The sequence below is a fragment of the Sorex araneus genome, chromosome 4, assembly GCF_027595985.1.
Source record: "Sorex araneus isolate mSorAra2 chromosome 4, mSorAra2.pri, whole genome shotgun sequence".
NCBI classification, from domain to species: domain Eukaryota; kingdom Metazoa; phylum Chordata; class Mammalia; order Eulipotyphla; family Soricidae; genus Sorex; species Sorex araneus.
In genome coordinates, this window is record NC_073305.1 from 86,539,235 (window position 1) to 86,559,244 (window position 20,010).

At 37.8% G+C, this 20,010-nt stretch overlaps 1 protein-coding gene across 1 annotated transcript in view; it reads right to left on the bottom strand.

The window, feature by feature from the left end:
• The window catches only part of PKHD1 (PKHD1 ciliary IPT domain containing fibrocystin/polyductin), a 552,653-nt gene that overhangs the window by 259,346 nt on the left and 273,297 nt on the right, over positions 1-20,010 (bottom strand). The window contains exons 46-47 of the mRNA XM_055136692.1: positions 19,018-19,153; positions 15,362-15,608 (exon numbers count right to left, since the gene is read on the bottom strand). Of these exons, the coding sequence (XP_054992667.1) occupies positions 15,362-15,608; positions 19,018-19,153 (383 nt within the window). The remainder of the gene's footprint in view (positions 1-15,361; positions 15,609-19,017; positions 19,154-20,010) is intronic.

Genomic DNA, 20,010 nt, shown 5'->3' on the forward strand with positions numbered 1-20,010 from the left:
TACACAGGGTGTAAATTTTTTTGTCCATTGTGAATCCAATACACTTCTCTCCAGCAGGTGGAATTCTATTCTCTATATCTATGCCTTGGACCTTCTTGCTTTGTGTGTCATGAAGATTTCAGCACCTTGAAGGGTTAAAACAACCTGATGGGAAGGTTTTATTGTCTCATCTGTGCATTACAATGGTCTGGTGTATTGAAGGTAGCAACATTCACATCTTTGGCCACTAGTTAAAGCCATCCCAATCAGCTGGGATAGTCCAGGACTGCATATTACCATTTTAAAGAAAAACACACATAGTCCCAGACCAGAGTTTTGTTATAGACCAGGTTCATCAGCAGCATAAAACACATACCTATTAGCTATCCAATGGGAAATAATGCCTAACGCTTAGAAAAGAATGTGTCTGAACTCTCAGAAACCCCATCTCCAACTGCTAAGGGATTCGGCCATGGAGATCTTCCCTCGAACAAAGAAGGTCCCTGGCTTGTGTCCTGTGATCTCAAGCACTGCCTAGTGTTCAATCTTAGTCTACCATCAGAACGGTTGGGTTTGCTTTTTTTATTTCATCCCATGGATAGTGAGATTCTTATGTTCGAGCCGTTTTCTCCTTCTTGGTGGTATCCTACATAGCCCAGGGCCCTGCACACAAGGACACTCCAATCATGTTTGTCATTTGAATGCAAAATGCATGAGTGAGTACTCCCCAAAGCAACTGGTATCACTTTCCTGATTTTTATAAAGCGTTTCCAGAAAAACTACATTTTACCAAATGAGAAAACTGTGGCAGAGTATTGTCAAGAATTAAGTGGATGTCAGAAGCTAAAACAAGGAATCAATTTCTACAAATGTTTCGACTCAACACATCCCAAAAGGGGGTTTTAAAGACTTCACTAGAACAGAGATTGAACCATAGACTAAAAGGAAGTCAAAGTGAACAGAAAAAAAAAATCATTAAAAAAAAAAAAAAACCAGTCAATACGCATTAAAAGTGTCCTTCCCCTTTGGTTTCATTTTCATGAGAATCTTTAAGTGTGGCATTTTGCTGCAGGCAGATAATTAAATTCTCAAAGAGGGAAATGAGATGAAGAAGGAGGTGTGGTATGAGGATATCCAAAGCCAAAGCATCCAGTGGCATCTTATAAAAAGCAAACTGGTTTTCGTGTTAAATGCTCAGGCACTGTGGTCAAATGGACATACATTAGAGACCTCTATCAGCACTCACGAGGCATATGGACTTGGACAAATCACTGACCCCCTTTTAGCTTTCACTTCCTTCCTTTAAATGGAACAACAGAATGCATCTCATGTGAAACTTAATAACCAGGTGAGGGTTCCAAAGCCAGAATTTCAACATCTAGCTACAGCTTAGTATTTTGTCACAGATATCCTTTCTATCCTAACTATCTTACTTTGTGTTGGCTTGGTTTTTGTTTTGCTTTATTTTGTTTTTATTCACACCCATGGTATTCAGGACTATTCCAGGCTCAGTGTTCAAAAGTCATTTTGGTGGTGCTCAAGTGACCATGAGATGCCAAGGACTGAACTTGGCCCCCTGTGTACTCAGCTCTTGAGTATTTTCTCCAGCTCAAGGCTGACTTTGGTGTCTAAAGCTCATTCCAGAATATTTTGTCATTTTAAAACTTACTCAAAATCTTTCATGGCCAATAAGGGAATGCCCTGCCACAGTGGCAGGGTGGGGTGGGGGGGAGATGGGATTGGGGAGGGTGGGAGGGACACTGGGTTTACGGGTGGTGGAGAATGGGCACTGGTGAAGGGATGGGTTCCCGAACTTTGTATGAGGGAAGTATAAGCACAAAAGTGTATAAATCTGTAACTGTACCCTCACGGTGATTCTCTAATTAAAAATAAATAAATTTAAAAAAAAGAATAAACTAATACTCAATTTAAAAAAAAAATCTTTCATGGCCAAGAGAGAGAGAGAGAGAGAGAGAGAAACAGAGACAGAGACAGAGAACAGAGACAGAGAGATAGACAGAGAGACAGACAGAGGCAGAGAGATGCTGTAGAGCTGGCAAAATAAGACCTGATGTTTATTTCTTGTAAGATTAAATGTGGTTGTTTCATGTATTAATAAGATGAAAGCATTAAAATTCTTCGAGTATCCAGAAACAAAACAGTGACTTATGTCCAGATTACCCTATTCAGCATTAGCTTAGCTGAGGGGGTATTTAGAAATATGACGGCAGGAAAAACTGCTTCCTCTCTCCCCATTGGAGATACTACAGGAGATACTGTTTTTTTCACACATTCCTAACAAAATTCAACTTGGGATAAAGAAAAATCTTAAATCACTGTTTAAATGGACATTACGTTTATCTGTTTGAATGTTCAATCTTCCACAGGAATTAGCCACATCATATTTCTCCCTATCCCCTTTCCTAGTTATAAGGCACTGACATAATCAAATAGAAAATCACTGCATTTGGGGGCATATTTTGAAAGGATTCTTTTCAGATGAAGTTAACATGTTAGTTATATAAATGAGATTAACATGTTAAATCCATAATACTTAAATTTTATAATTATTTAAAATAAATGCATTACTTAACATTTGTTTTGAAATGCTGATTTTATGTCAATTTTTAAATTTTAGACAAGATATTCTTCTAGTGATTTATCCTCAAATGTCTATAACTCTCTTCCCCTGACTAAAACTATAGTTCTAGTCCAACCAAGTCCTTTTGTAGAGTTTTGCCCAGTGAATACAGTTAGCTAAAAATATGGGCTTCTGGGGAGATAAATGTGAAATGAATATGATAAAAAAAATAAATTAGAACCAAGAAACTCCAAAGCTTCAGAAGATAACAGAAGATAGCTTCAGAAGATACACCTTATAAAAGTAAAATTCTTGACAGTTCAGAGAATGATTCTGAGTGTTTCAAGCTCTGAAAGTATATCTCCTCAGCTTTCACAGAGACATATGTGCTCTGAATTACAAGCCCTCCATCCAAGAGAAATTAGTTGATAGGTCATAACTTTTATTTAATAACACAGTAATAAATAACTATTTCTCATTGTAGGCATTCAATAAATATTTGATGAATGAATAAATGAGGGTTAAAGGAACCCAAGCATCTCACCGACAGGGTAATCTGCTCAGTAAACCATATGGCTGTCGAGATAGCCTGTATTCCAAGGAGAAAAGTGGTAGATCATGCGTTACCAAAGCTCAATAGTTGTATCCATATTAATAAGATATTTACCAAAAAGACTTAATAAATACTCTCAATTAGGGCCAGAGTAATAGTACAGCAGGCAGGGCTGTACTATTGTATACAGCTGACCTAGGCCCCATCCCAACAACAAAAAAGAAATAATGTCCCTTAGTGGCCAGAAAACTGTTCTTGGGCACCATCTATAATAACACTAGCCCCTTGTTTAGGAAAATTTTAAGCTTTCCTTATACAAACGTATGTTTATTCTACTCTAGTTAAATGTTTTCAGTTAAATACAAATAGCTTTTTAAGTTAAGGCTGAAATGATTATAGTGGAGCCAGAGAGATAGTACAGTGGGTAGGATGGTCGCCTTGCACATTGCTTGCTCCCTAACACCGCATATGGTCTCCTGAGCCCACCAGGAGTTATCCCTCATCACAGAACCAGGAATGAGCCTTAAGAACTGGACTGATATTACTGTGGTATAGGATTTGCCTTCATGCAGCCAATCAGGTTCTATCCCTGGTACCCCATGTCCCCTGAGCCAGTCAGGCATGATCCCTGATCACAGATTCAATAGTAAACCCTGAGCAAATACAGGTGCGGCCCCAAAAAAATAAATGAAAAAGAGGAATAACCCTTGACCATTGTCAGGTGTGGTCCTAAAATGGAAAAAAATAATAAGAAAAAGACCATGTTAATAGTACTTTTATAAATCTATTTATTTATTTATGTTGAATTCCTTTGAACCTATAATATTTCAGTAACCAAGAGTCTGTTATTTACTCTTATCTAAAGATACCATCCATTCGATCTTGAAAAATTTCTAAATACTACCTCAGTATATTCAAATACAATCAATCAAGTAAATATTTTCAGAAGTATTTGTGTGTGTGTCTGTGTGTGACTGATTTTTTCTTTTCTTTTCTTTTTCTTTTTTGCTTTTTTGGGTCACCCGGTAATGCACAGGGGTTGCTCCTGGCTCTGCATTCAGGAATTACCCCTGGTGGTGCTCAGGGAACCATATGGGATGCTGGGAATCGAACCTGGATCAGCTGCATGCAAGGCAAATGCCCTACCCACTGTGCTATTGCCCCAGCCCTATACTTTTTCATTTTTTTAATTCCAGCAATGTGACCTCAAGAAAGCCCCTGATTACACCGACTAGACTTAATAGTTCTTCAACTTATATCAGTCACATGTATAAATAAATATTTAGGTATATTTTTTCCAATTCATTTTCTATAGATTATGATTTAAAGTATCAAAGGAGTTATTTTTTAGATGATCTTTCCCCATTTCTAAAGGTCCTTATAAACATGGGCCCCTTTTAACTATTTTAAAGCCTCTAACTGTTAAAATTCTATTCTATTTGTCTTTGGGACTTTTGTGCTCTCCTTTTGTTGTCTCCTAACTCTAATTCATATCTAGTATCTGAGGTGAACCTGATCAATCAACCACCCACCTTGTGATCCTAAACTAGCCATTCCTCTTCCTTCCTCACGTATTACCCTGCCCCCGTCAAACCACCACATGCGTTTCAACCAGGTGAGATACAATTTACAGGCACTCACGCACAATACTAGCTTGCTCTAGCGCAGTGCAGGATGACAGGAAGACTATCAACCCTCTCTGCTTTATCACAGCTGGTTGCGAAGAGGACCAAGCGGTACATCTTGAAAACCAAACCAAAATGTGAAAAAAACCATCTCCCAATAGGCACGGTGCCTTGTGTTGACCATCACAGGGGGTCAAAAATTCAAAGACAAACCAGCTCTCATCCTTCTAGGCAAATGCCAGCAGTGGCAGTGGTGGGGTTCTGAAAAGCACCAGAAGAACAACAGGGATTGAAGAACACCATGAAGAGAATTTACCAGCCATAATTACTACAATTTTCACTTGCCCTAAATAGCCACCAATTTCCCCATGCCCTAAATAGCCACCAATCTCCCTCTCTTTACTGTTAATGAAGCAAAGGAGCACAAAAGTATTTCTAATTTGGAGGAGCCGAGGGAGTCTGCATGGGCCATTAGCAGCAGAGAGCTTCATTACTAGGGGATGAAGTCTCTCCCTGAACTTCTCCTGGCTTTATGTGCAAGAAATCAGGAGGCAACCAGTCCCTTTGAAAGATTAACCCTTATCTCTGCATTGGCAACAGCTCTCTATGCAATCACAATCAAAAACACAAAAGGACTACCAGTTTGTTCTTTTCCTTTCCAGTTCAGTAGGGTGTCTTTATTTTTGTTCTCTTTCTTTGTTTATTTGTTTGTTAAAATTGCAAGCCTATTTCGAATGAAAGGATATTTTCCTGGAGAAATATAGCGCTATCACTTGGTAAAACTTCCCAGCCTAAGTGCCAATTTACGATACTAGTTGCATAAACAGTTATGTAATTTAGTGCCCATAGACTGTGCGGGACTGTTGAATGTATACTGCCCACAAAGGATTTGTTAGGCAATCAACAATACCAATGAGAACAAATATTAACTCCCTAGTTTGTGTTTACCATTAGCTTACTTTTCCTGAGGGTCCATATCTCTGTGTATTAAGACAAACACTGCATTGAGCTCTAAATGCTCTCAATTCAGAACAATCGTGAAATAAACCCTTTATAATTACACATCTCCTAAGTCAGACACATCATAATAACCATCCCCAAATGGTGCCGTAAGTACCCCCTGGATATTACTGCTTGCTGCTGTCATGCTCATCTTTCACTGCACTGAGAGGGCACAATTGAAATTTTGAGCACATAAAACAAACTTGCACTCCCTTCACTGAAGCATCCTTTAAAAATAAACTGGACTTGGGGCCAGAGAGATAGTGCAGTGGGCAGAGCATTTGCCTTGCATGGAAAAGATACTGATTTAATCCTCAACAATCAATGGGTCCCCCTCAAGATCCACCAGAATTGATTCCTGAGAGCAGAGCCAGGAGTAAGCCCTGATGTATGTGACCTTCTGGGTGTGACCCCAAAACCAAATAAATAAATACACTGAACTCATAGTTAGTCCTCATAAGAAAACTATGGTACAACTAACTGGCCTTCTATCATGCAGCAATATTTTATTTTAGAAAGTTTGTTGTACACATATTCTTATTGATTCAGAAGCACATACATATTTTTCCTTCTAAATAAGAAATCCAAAACAAGGGATGAAGCCTAGAATGTGAATTTACCAATCCTCAAGTATAGATACAAAGCAGAGCTGGAAAGCGGAGAGGGAAGCCAAAATATTCAATCATTCACATATCTCTGGAGTCCCCACCCCAATATCACCTGCTGAGCATGTTTCTCTGCATGTTGAGTTGATCAAACAATAAGAATTTACCATAGAAATGGCAAAAAGTCAGCCCAGAACTTCCTCAAAGATATTGTCTAAGTTTTTGACAAAGTTAGAGAAAGATAAACTGAATTCACCTGTATGTAAAATACGGAGAAAACAAAGAGATGAGCTAAATAAATAAAATATAAAGCAAAAAAGAAGCTTCCATATTGTCAAATCAGTTTACCAAAAAAGAAATGGAGTAGAGAGATGTGGTAATTAGGTAAAAGGGGACAACTGTGTAATAAAGGATATTTCTATCCTTTCTATTTCTATGGACATGTCAGTGGCAAAATTAATATACTAAGTATATATGTTGATTTTTAATGATACACATCTGATATTTATAAAATGTTATAATGCAATGTTATTTCAAGTAAAAAATAAACAACTGGAAAAAACTATCCTGTTTTAATCCATGAAGAGAGCTGTTCTGCTTAAGATTATCCTTCTGGGGTGATGCGTGCTGAATGTCGACTAGAGACTGAACACAATGGCCACTCGACATCTTTATTGCAAACCACAACACCTAATTAGAGAGAGAGAACAAAATGGAATACCCTGCCACAGTGGCAGGGTGGGGTGGGGGGAGATGGGATTGCGGAGGGTGGGAGCGATGCTGGGTTTATTTGTGGTGGAGAATGGGCACTGGTGAAGGGATGGGTTCTCAAACTTTGTATGAGGGAAACATGAGCACAAAAATGTATAAATCTGTAACTGTACCCTCACGGTGATTCACTTATTAAAAAATAAGTTACAAAAAGATTATCCTTCTGACATAATTGCAGCTCTTCTCATCTGTTGAATTGCCTTAAAATATGAGGATGCCTCTTTTGGAACCAGGCAGCTAGAAGGTCCACAGTCACCTTCAGGGGTATTGAACAGCAATTTTCTGTTTGGGGTCGGGAGCTAGCCAACGAATCTTGTCATCTCTTCTGTACATACATGCCTGGAGCAGCTGCCTAACACGGAATCAGGAGTTCATGGTCAGACTATCTACCCAGTACTGAGTTCAAAGATACCACAACCATATGCAGAAAGAGATCATGGGAGGGTGTTTGCACCGGGGAATCATGCAAAGGCTGCTTATTCAATAGAGAAAGTTGTTGCACATTTACAGCACCCCACTGGATCACTCTATTATAAATAAAACTGAATAACCATGTATTAGGGTTGATATTCCTCAGCTTGGGGTCCATTATGATTTTAAGATATTTTTCTCACTGGCTCCTGTAATCTCTGCTGTCAAGAATGGAAATACTTCTTTGAAATGTTCTGTTTCACATGGTTGTTGCCTTCTTGCTTGTTTTTGAGGACTAAGAGGATACCATTAGTGATGCCATACCTATTTATCCCTAGGAAGGAGAGGCATGCAATTATTAAAGGAAAAGCTAGGCCAAAATTTCCATTTGAACTCTTTTTTACTTTTGCTCTCACGGAGGCAGGGGGTACCCCAGACTTTGAACACTGACACATTAAGAGCAGTTACGTAGGTAAAAACTGAACGCAAGCACTACAGGAGAGGATATTAAGCAAGATCTAAGAATCAAGGTGATCATCAAGAACATTAACCTCTTCTTTTCCAGGAGTAGAATGACACAGTATGTACTGGGGCACAGGCACATTTAATCCAAAACTATGTCCTGAAGGACTCCATAGTCTATAATATCGAGAGGCTTGCCAGATAAAAACAATGTCACATGCAAGTGCAGATGCCATTTCTGCTGTGTGTTTTTGCACCCTGGCCTATAGTCCCAGAAACAGTATTGCTGGGTCATATGGAAGTTTAATTTCTAGTTTCTTTGAGGAATACCCATGTTGCTTTCCAAAAATGCTGAACCAGTCAGCATTCTCACCAATAATGAAAGAGCGTCCCTTTCTCCCTGCACCCACCAGCATTGGTTGTTGTTCTTTTTGATATGTGCCCAGTCTCTTGGGTATAAGGCAATATCTCATTGTTGTTATGATTTGCATCTTCCTGATGATTAGTGGTGTAGAGCATTTTTCATGTGCCTTTTATATTTGTTCTTTGAGGAAGTTTCTGTTTATTTCTTCTTCGCATTTCTTGATGGGGTTGGATGTTTTTTCTCATAAAGTTCTACCAGTGCTTTATGCATCTTGAATATTACCCTTTATCTGATAGGTATTGGTTAAATAATTTTTTCTGTTCCATGGACTGTCTCTGTATTTTGGTCACCTTTTTTTTTAAGGTGCAAAAGCTCCTTCGTTTAACGTAGTCCCATTTTTATAAGGACCAAATATGATGGCCTCTAAGTATCTGTTTTGCAAACCATAATGCCCAAAAGAAGAGAGAGAAAGAGAGACAGAGGCAGAGACACACACAGGGAGAGAGAGAGAGAGAGATAAAGAAGGAGAGGGAAAGAAGAAGAAAAGTGCCTGCTATAGACACATAGAGTGCAGATGGCAGGATGGACACGGGAATACTGGTGTCAGGAAATATACACTGTTGAAGGGATGGTTGTTGGAACCTTGTATGACTGAAACCAGATCACAGAAGCTTTGTAACTGTATTTATGATGAATCAATTTTTAAAAACAATTAATTTTTTAAAAATTCATGTGGCCATTTGAAATTCTTTCCTATTTTTTCAAGAATTAGATCCCTTTGCCAGGCATGCGTTTTTCCAAAACATAAAATTCAATTGTAATTTATTCAGTGAATAGTATATTTATATATCAGCTTCTAAATCACAAGTGTGAAATAGATTTTAAAACCAATATTTATTCAGTGAGGGAGTGAGGGCATGACATGTGCCCACAAATGATTTCAATTAATATCTCTCTACAAAATTCATTAAAAAATACCATCAAATAAACAATGGGTCCTGCATTTATTTTATTTAAATCTACAGTAGCTAATAAGAACTACTTGGTCACTAGGCATCTTGTAAATTTTTAATCCTTTCTACACCCCATCCAATCAATATTCGGAGGACAGATCAGAGTTTGATTTATTGGTCTCTGAATAGTCCTATGATAACTAAAAAAAGAAATGGTGTACTCTCTGGGCTGAAAATAATCTGCTGATGGTAATTGTGAGTGCTTAATTCTAATTCTCCCTATCACAATTCTATGTGTCTGTATCACTAAGAAAAACATTTTATACCTAGGTAAAATGCTAATTCAGTAAGGGTGGGGTGGCGCAGCGGAAAAGAAAGTGGCTATTAACATAGATCATCTGATCAATTGATAGTCCCAGGAAAGAAAAAGCCCTGAAGACATCATGGAAGGGCATCTGTAAGTATTACCTTCCTGGGAATTTTAGAAATAAAGATTGGAGCTGGCATTTTAATACCAGGTCTTCTAAAGAAGCACTGAATGTTATCGACTTCTCATAAACATGTCCTCAGACAGAAATAGACAATAAGGACATGAGAGAAAGATTGTGCCAACCTGTAATTTTTTTTTAAATTACATCTATTTGTTTACGTGAATTTTAGTGAGTAACTGTGCATTTAACTTGATATTAGGCACTATAGTATAAATAAAACCTTATTATTTTCCTACTTACTACCTACACTTAGAGATGGGCAATTTATAAAAGCTGTAAGAGCTATGAGTATTATTTAGAGCAAATCCAGTCTGCACACAGCAGGAACACCAAAACCTGTACAGGAAGTTCAGGGAAGCTTACTAGAGAAAATGACCTGCATGCTGGGTTCATGGAAGCTGAACCTTATGAATTGAAAAGCACAAAGAGGTTGTGTGGCTGAGACATTAAATGCAAGGGAGTAAGAGCAGGGCACTGAGAGACAATACTAGAACTACAAATAAGGAGCAGGTGATGAAAAGGGTCCAGAAAACATTCAAATGATACCCTTTCTTCAGATGGTACTGGGGAGCCATTAAAAAGTTTCAATCAAGGAAATGATTGGACAAGACCAGGTCTCAGTTAAAAAGTTCAAGGATGGAAGCACAGTAAACTAAAATGGCTGTTTTAGTTATTCTGGTGAAAGGTAATGACCACATGACAGAGAGAGTGTGGAAAGAGAAAGAAAAACCCCAAGAGGAATTTGCTAGAAGATAAAAATAAAAATAAAAATAAAGTAAGATGAATCAATAAATAAAGTAAGATGAATCAATGATGACTCCAAGTTTCTAGTTTAGGTAGTGAAGTATTTGCTTGACTCTGAATATGATTTACTCTGAACACACATTTATATAAATAAAAAACATAAATTCAGAAGCCTGAAGTAATAGTACATTAGGTAAGGTACTCACCTTGCACATGGCTGATCCAGATTCGATCCCCATCACCCCATGTGGTACCCAAGCCCACCAAGAGTGATCCCTGAGTGTAGAGCCAGGAGTAAGTCCTGAGCACAACCAGGTGTGTCCCCTCCAACACACACACACACACACACACACACACATATATATATATATACATATGTATATGTATATATATATATATGTATTTATAAAACTGTATTACTGTCATCCCGTTGTTCATCAATTTGCTTGAGTGGGCACCAGTAAGACTTGTTGTTACTGTTTTTGGCATATCCAATAAGCCATGGGGAGCTTGCCAGTCTCTACCATGTGGGCGAGATACTCTTGGTAGCTTTCAGGGTTCTCCGAGAGGGGCAAAGGAATCAAATCCAGGTTGGCCGCATGCAAGGTAAACACCCTACCCACTGTGCTATATATATATATATATATATATATGTATATATATGTATACATATACACATATGTATATATAAAGTATTTATATATGAATATATATATAAAATTTGGTTCTAAAAAATGAGTTTATAAATGGTAAAAGCATTGCTTATTGGTAGAATTATAATGCAAGCACCAGATATAATCTTATATTATTTTTGGTAGCCACATTTAGTAATTATTTAACTAAATAAATCTAAAATACTCTCATATATCAATGGAGACAGATTATTGATGCTTCACAGGGTATTTTTTACAGAGAAAATATTATCAATATGGAGTATAATTTACATTCACAACACGCACTAATTTGAACTAGCTACATCTCAGTGCTCAGTAGTTTTATGTGGTCAAGTTAGTTACCATGTTAAACAGTAAAATCCTTTAAGGTAATTGGATACGTAGAACTGGAGATTAGTGTAGCAGTATAAATTTTAGGTGGGGAAAGTGTAATTACCAGTGCATATTATGTAAAGCGATGAGATAGAATAGATCACCTGGGAATTTATATGTCTTGAGAGTAAAGGAAAGTTCTTCACAGAATCTCAGGGAACACGGTCACTGTCACTGTCATCCCATTGCTCATCGATTTGTTCGAGCGGGCACCAGTAACGTCTCTCATTGTGAGACTTATTGTTACTGTTTTTGGCATATTGAATACACCATGGGTAGCTTGCCAGGCTCTGCCGCGCGGGCTTGATACTCTCGGTAGCTTGCTGGGCTCTCCAAGAGGGGCGGAGGAATCGAACTCGGGTCGGTCGCATGAAAGGCGAAAGCCCAACTGCTGTGGTATCGCTCCAAAAAACTTATAAAGGGCATCAAGAAGGAGCACACAAAAATCTATCAGAATATTGTCATGAGTCCATGTGATTATCATGAGTCCGTGTGATTCTCTCTCAACAGAATAGGACATTTCTATAAATTGGGATTGATAATTTTAAGAACTATAGCATTATGAGCTCATGAAAGGAGACTGGTTGCTGGTATGGATAGTACTGTAGCACTGTGCTCAAGCAGGCACCAGTAACGTCTCCATTGTGAGATTTGTTGTTACTGTTTTTGGCATATCAAATATGCCACAAGTAGCTTGCCACGCTCTGCCATGAGGGTGGAATACTCTTGGTAGCTTTCCAGGCTCTCCGAGAGGGACAGAGGAATCAAACCCAGGTCGGCCGTGTGCAAGGCAAACGCCCTACCCACTGGGCTATCACTCCAGTTCAGTTGCTGATATCTGTATGAGAAATGAGACTGACATTGACAGAACATCACAGATCTTATTAGAATGGATGAGGTTAATGGAAGGAATTTGCTAGAAATGGAGGTGGGTGGAACAATAGCCTGAATACCTATGATTCCTCAAGTCAGAACATTAGATAGGAATACGAGTGAGAGTTCATGCAAAATAAGTGTACTGTTGCTTTAACAAAGCATCCTGCAGAGGGTGGAGATTTTTCCTTCATCTTAGTAGATAAGTTACTACCAACAACAACTATGTATATTTCTCTGGCAGTCCAATTGCTAGCACTAAGTCAGAGAAAGCTATAAAACAAGAAGGGCACTAATGAGAGTATACCTGACTTCAGTAAGGCAGTGAGAGACAGGGAGAGGAACTAAACAATGTCAACAAAAGAGATGGGTCTTACAAGGGAGAAATCACACCCCAAGCAATGTGTTGCAAAGGGGAGATAGTTTATGTTTATGTTGCTATATCGAACCCCACACCCTGCCCTCTGGGGGCCTCATGCCAAGGGAGGTGGGGAGAGGAGAGCTGAAAGTGAAGACAGCAGGGTGCTTGTGCCATATCAGATCTCCATCAACATGCAACCCCAAAAGATCATGACTGTGAGAGCTTTGTAAATCAACTCTTAGGGTGCTCGCTTCAGGGCAAATAGCACAACAAATTAATCCTTTCTCCATGAAATGCAGCAAACTTTGTATCTACGCTGAATTCAAATTGCTCATTAGCTCTGACATGTTCCTAATGAGGTTATAATGCTCTGGGACAAAGATCAAGTCACTGAGCACGAATAGCTAGGAATAGAATCATAGAAAGATAAAGTCAGAAGGACCTTAGAGAAATACTTCCCAAACTTTAATGGAAATCACCTGGGATGGAGCCTCGCCTTCCCCATGTCCACCAAAGTCCCAGGCGATTGGCATGTATTTTGAGTAGCAAGGCCTTTAGAGAGAATCCAGTACAATCGCCTTACCCTAGAGTTGGAGACTGTAGGATATGGGCTATGAGACTTAGAGTAGGGAGTAGAATATAAGACTTCCCTTATTTTGGTATGTACCTATAGACCTGTGGGTCAACCTAAATGTTTAAATAGAAGCAAAGGAAGTTGGCTAGCCAATCATATTAGTTTTCTCAGAACTAAGGGACATTTATTTAAAATCAGGACAATTCTAGAAAAATCAGAATTTTTTCACCCAACAAATATGTTTTTTTTTTAATCTACTTAGTGCATGGTACCAAGATTATTACCATGACTGGTAAGATATTACAGTGGATATGACACCTGCCTTGCAAGGGGTTAACCCAAATTCTATCCTGGCACCACAAGTGGTTCCTGGTGTGATCTTTAAGGACACAGCAGTGATCTTTGAGGACAGAAATCCAGTAGTAAAGTAAGCCCAGAGCACTGTTGGGTATGACCAAAAAATATAAATAATTACACACACACACACACACACACACACACACACACACACACATGTTACCTTTTCTGTCCCTGAGTGCCACGATCATGTCCTGCTACCAAGGTAGATACCTTGATAGTGTCCTATCCCAAAGATTCCCCAAGAACAGATGATCACCCAAGATTACATTTTCAGATCTTTATAACAATATTACTAAATGTTTCTCCCACAGATAACAAATACTAGGAGATCTTAAGTTAAGGTATAAATGAAGGATAATAAACAACATAGAGAAATAGCTACCATATGAGCATATAAATGTTCTTTATAGCTACACAAATATGTTTTTTATTTGATAAAATGCATAGAAGATAATGACTCCATTATATAAAACCCAAAATACTTATTTCAAATACCTTTGGTAAAGTCACTAAAACAATAATAAAAATAAGAATGCCTCCCTGAGAATAAAAAAGGAAGTCATGCTCCACACAATAAAAATATTAGAAATGAAAATATATTTCTTCATGTTGCTATTTTACTCACTAGATTTAAGCCCATCAATATTAGATATAGTAATAAACACTTCGGGAAACTAAAGTGAAAAATTTCTGGACTATCCAAAGCTAGCAACGTGTCTATTGCTAAGATTTCTAAAATAGAATGTCAAGACACTGATTCCACACTCATTCCAAATGCAGACTTAGTGCAACCCAGGACACATTGACTCACTCTCTAGTCTACCTGTTTAAATAAGACGCCCAAGTGACCTGGCTGTATCACTTTACTTCATTTTCATGCAGTGAGAGCACTTGAAACAAAGGAAGAAAAGAAGTGAAGCTAAATATATACAATGCATTGGAAATAGGTAAAAGACTGAACTCCAGACACTCAGCAATCATTACCTGGAAATTAAAGAGGGCAGAAGCAATCCTATTATGCATTATAAACAGCCCAGCTGCTGACTTAATGGCAGTCTGAGTAGCAGAACCAAGGAGTCCTTGCTCCAATATTAATAGGAAACGTATTGTACGGATCCAATAGTTCATGAAATTAACAAGGAAAATGAACTGGAGTGAAGCAACTTTGCAAGTAATAGAAAGGCATCAGCAATTGCTTCCCTGGAGCATATTGAACACTTAAAAAGAGCTTGGGGAGAGTACATGTATATAAATGAGTATGGACATTATTGGAATTTTTTAATAATACTTTTAATTTAAATACATTTCAAATACTCGGTTGGCTGTAAGTCTTTTTGCGGAGAAAGCAATTAGCTCAAAATGTCAATAAGTGACCATACCCTTCCAGATCTAGTGGTGATACTGAAAGTGAGCTGCCATCTGAAGCAAACGAAAACTAGCATAATCTATGAGTTGACAGCTGTCAAAAGTGTTGTCACATCACTCTAGTAGAATGAGAGACTTCAGATAGGATCTAGAAAACAAGTTCCCTTCTATAAACATCAACGGCCCAGATGATAACCGCATTCCCACTGGCAATCTAAAAAGTATAATTAATTCAACATACAAACCAATCGACATGCGATGAAAGAGCACTTCTTCCCCGCAGACACTTCCTCGGACAATCTGACTGAAACTTGCATCAAACAAACAAGAAGTCGAAAGGGTTTCCATAGAAGCAAGGATATGACTTCTATTTATCCCAGATAAAGACCCATCTAGGTCCTCCAAAATTGCTGCATGAGGAAATGGAAATGCTACTAAATTTGAAGAGTTTATGATCTTCAACTGGCGGGTTATCACAGTAAAGCCACCTACAGACCAGAGAAAAGACTGTTACAAAATAGTAGAAAATATTTATTGCAAATTACCATTAAATTCAATTATGAGGGAGATGTAAAGACAATTATTATACTCAATATTGGCAAGATATTTAAATTGTTAGGTGGCTCCATGATTGGGATTGTGAGATTTATATATATATATATATATATATACATACATATATATATATGCAATTTCCCCTTTCTTGTTCTTAGGTCCATACATGGCTATGCTCAGGGCTTACTCCTGACTCAGCGTAACTTCTGACAGGCTCAGGGGACCATATGGGGTGTTGGAGATTGAACCCAGACCGGCTACATGCAAGGCAAGCACCTTACCTACTGTGTTATCTCTCTGACCCCCCAAATAAAATATTTTAAGTGAATTTGTAATAAAAAATTAAAGATGAGAAAAAAATTACTCATGGGAGTGTTTTCAGTGCTTTAAATGACAAATGTATGTGGCTTTTCAATTTGCTCACTTATTCACCCAAGGAAAATTTAAAACTTTGTGTATTCTATTCCAGGCTCTGTATTTGTGTCAGAAATTCATAGGGAGGAAGCAAGAGAAAAACTTGTTCCAGAAGTCATGCAGTCACTATTTTAGAGCAGTGATTCTCAACCATGGGTAAATATTTCCTACAAAAGCGATCTCCACCATTTGGAACCATTCTAGTTGATGGTGGTGCTACTGGCACCTGATAGATTGAGGCAGGGATACTTCTAAATATGTTCAATGCCCAGGACAGTCCTAGAACAAAAAATAAAAAATCACCCAGTCCCCATGCTTGTAGTATCAAAGTTGAGAGACTAGTGGAAAACAGACTCTAAATACTAAAATCTGGAAATTCTATAATTTAGATTTTCAGTCTTTGTGGCCCAAATCCTCCATGGTAAATCTTATATAACCTTTTCTGAGGTTTATACTTTGAACACTGAACCTCAAAAAATAGTTTTCAGAGGTTGGAGCACTATTTTTTGTGGCACAGTGGTAGCGCATTTGTCTTGCACATGGCTGACCAGGGTTTGATCCCTGGCATCCTGTATGGTCCCCTGAGCATTCTAGAGTAATCTTGAGTGCAGAACAGGAGTTAGCTCTTGAGCACCACCAGGTATGTTCTCCCCAACACACACCACCAAAAATTAGCACTCAATTATGTGGGCAAATAATTATCAGAACACAATTTTAGTATTACTTTAATACGAAAGCTCCACTTTTATATTAAAGACCTACAGTCCGTATAGTCATTCTCTCAGACCACCACTAACGTTCCACCAATACTGCTGCTAACCCAGCTACCCAGAAAGCAATTGTGACAATTGTCTTCTGATTCACACATCCTTGTCATTGAATTTTTTAAACAAGCACCAATCTTTAGGCATCTGCTGCAATACTGCTACATAACTACATATACTAAAAACTGCCTTACTGTCAACATGATAAAATATATGGAAAAGCAAGATACAAAAGAATAAAATGCACATCAATGGAGCTAATACTCTTTTCATTCTGCATTTCAGGACAAATAGGAAATTAAATTACATATGTAAGTTTCCTCCAATGTATCACTTGACACCTGTAGAGATACTATAGATGTATCTCTTGACACTTCTATAGTTCATCTAACACTACAAGTACCTATAACCCAGTCATATTAGACTTCTTTGCTATTCTACAAATATTCTTGCGTTGACATACTTTTCCATGTGTGTACATTGTTTTTGAAACCTAGAAAGATTTCCCTGCCTATACCTATTTGCAAACTTCAATTCATGTTTCAAAACTTGCATCATCCTGAGCATCATTCTGAACCATGCACGAACCCCTACTCTGTCACTATCATTATTCAGTCCTCCAGTACTTCACTCATTCCACTCTGCCACAGCACAGATATTTAGGTTTGTACTAGATCAAGAACTCCCAGAGAATAAGAACTAGGTTACAGGCCCCAGATCCTTTAAACAGAATCTGGGATAGACCATTTTTTTAACAACAAAATAAATGGCTTAGCCAAGATCATCCAGTGAAGGGGTTAAGAAATACCATGAGTTTTATCCACGTCTTATGAATGATATGAAATAGAGATGCTATTAAAGAACAGATGAACTGTGATTTGAAGTAATTACCAAAAGCTGTTTTCCTTCCTATAATTATTTCTACAATCTTCAACTCAGATGCCACCCAAATTTTTAAAAAAATATATATTGGCTCTGCCTATACAGAAAAGAAAAAAAAAGTAGAGACTTGCTGATTATTCATTTAATTAAAAAAACAGACAATTATCTAAATTGGTGCTTCAAACCACAAGAGCATGTTTACTAGAATTACTTGGTTTGGCTGTTTACAATGATCAAATCAACTAGATTGCTCTCTACTTCTTTTCACCTTGGCCTATGAGTTCTCCAAGGTAATTCTCATCTCCTCTGAGATGTGGTTAACAAGTGAACAAGAATTGCTATGGTTCTCTTGGTACATTCAACAAGCCTTGGGCTGTTGAAACATGAAATACTTGAATTCTGCTCTTTCAGGAGAGACTGTGTATGTGTTGTGGAACTTCATTCATTTAAGCAGTGAACATACTAGCAGCAGGGCTGTTTAGGTGCTAATGAAAAGGTCTGGGCAAGTGAGGCATACTCAAACCTTTATGAAGCTCAGAGGACATCAGAGACAGAGTATCATGATGACAGGGTGTGACAAGCACCAACACAGAAACAAAAAATAGTGGAGGCCCAAGAGTCACAACCTTAAAACCTGGTCTCCACGAGGATTAATTTTATATGCTTTGAATATCAAGCAAAATTACTAATGCAATCCTATAACTGAAAGAAACAATGCAATATACCACTACACTTAACCCTAAAATTGTTAGGTGTTATGATACCTGGATAGTGGAAATAAGTTAGTCGTCCCAAATTTAATTATTAATAGCCTGCTGTCTGTCAAAAGCCTTACTGCTAACATAAATAATTTATGAGCACATAGTTTGCATTTTATGTTTCATATACTATATTCTTACAACAAAGTGAGGAACAGAAAATAAAATGCTATTAAAAAATCATGAGTAATGAAACACATTTATAGTTCTGTAGCACTTGTTGATAACATAAGTTTAAATCATCTGTTCACAAGATGAATTATTTGTCAGTATCTAAATGAATATTAGGCTTATAGTTTTTATATAAATTACTAAACATGAGAAATTGAAAGACATTGTGAAAAAGTAATTCATACTTATTTACCGATATAATAATTTATACATTACCAACACATACTGTGAAAAGTTGTGAAGAAATAAAACCTTAAGTTCAAACCTGTATTGTTCAAGGGTCAACTGTCATTACTATATTTGTGAGTATTATCCCTTATTTACTATTATTTTTATCTCTTTAAATCACTTACCCTGTCCCCGGAAACAGCCAGAACATGTTCTGATTGCCACACAGTCAGTGAAATCAAAATTAACAAAGGTAGTGTTAGATATTATCAGTTCTTGTCTCTTGGGAGTTTTGATCCCAGCTGCCATACACCAACTTCTCTGTGATTTAGAAGGAAAAAAATAAAAGTAAGATAGCCAGTGACATGAGACATAATTTATAATGCACAAATGAAAACAACAGAATAAGAAGGCAAGCTAAAGAGTAGGAAAAGATATTTTCAAATTATATACATGATGGGCTGGAGCAATAGCACAGCGGTTGGGCGTTCGACTTTCACGTGGCCAACCCATGTTCAATTCCTCCACCCCTCTCAGAGAGCCCAGCAAGCTACTGAGAGTATGGAGCACGCACGGCAGAGCCTGGCAAGCTACCCGTGGTGTATTCAATATGCCAAAAACAGTAACAATAAAGTCTCTCAATGAGATACATTACTGGTGCTCGCTCGAGCAAGTCGATGAGCAACAGGATGACAGTGACAGTGACATACATGATTCGATAGCACAACGAGTAGGGTGTTTGCCTAATACGTGGCCAACCTGGGTTTGATTACTCCATCCCTCTCGGAGAGTCCTGCAAGCTACCAAGAGTATCCCGCCCACACAGTAGAGCCTGGAAAGCTCCCCGTGGCGTATTCAATATGCCAAAAACGGTAACAACAAGTCTCACAATGGAGAAGTTACTGGTGCCTGCTCGAGCAAATCGATGAACAATGGGACCACAGTGCTACAGTGCCCCAACATCAAAAATATTGATAAAAAATAAACAGAAGACAAGAAATGCAGTGGAAACATAGCCAATGTAGAAAATAAAAGATTGCTGTTTAGTTCATATATTATTATTTATTAATCATACTGATTAATTAATTAAACACTACCATTAATGACCTCAGAGAAATAAACATACTCATAAAATAAAAGTCTAAAAGGGATTTCCCAATGAGAAAAAAAGGAGAACA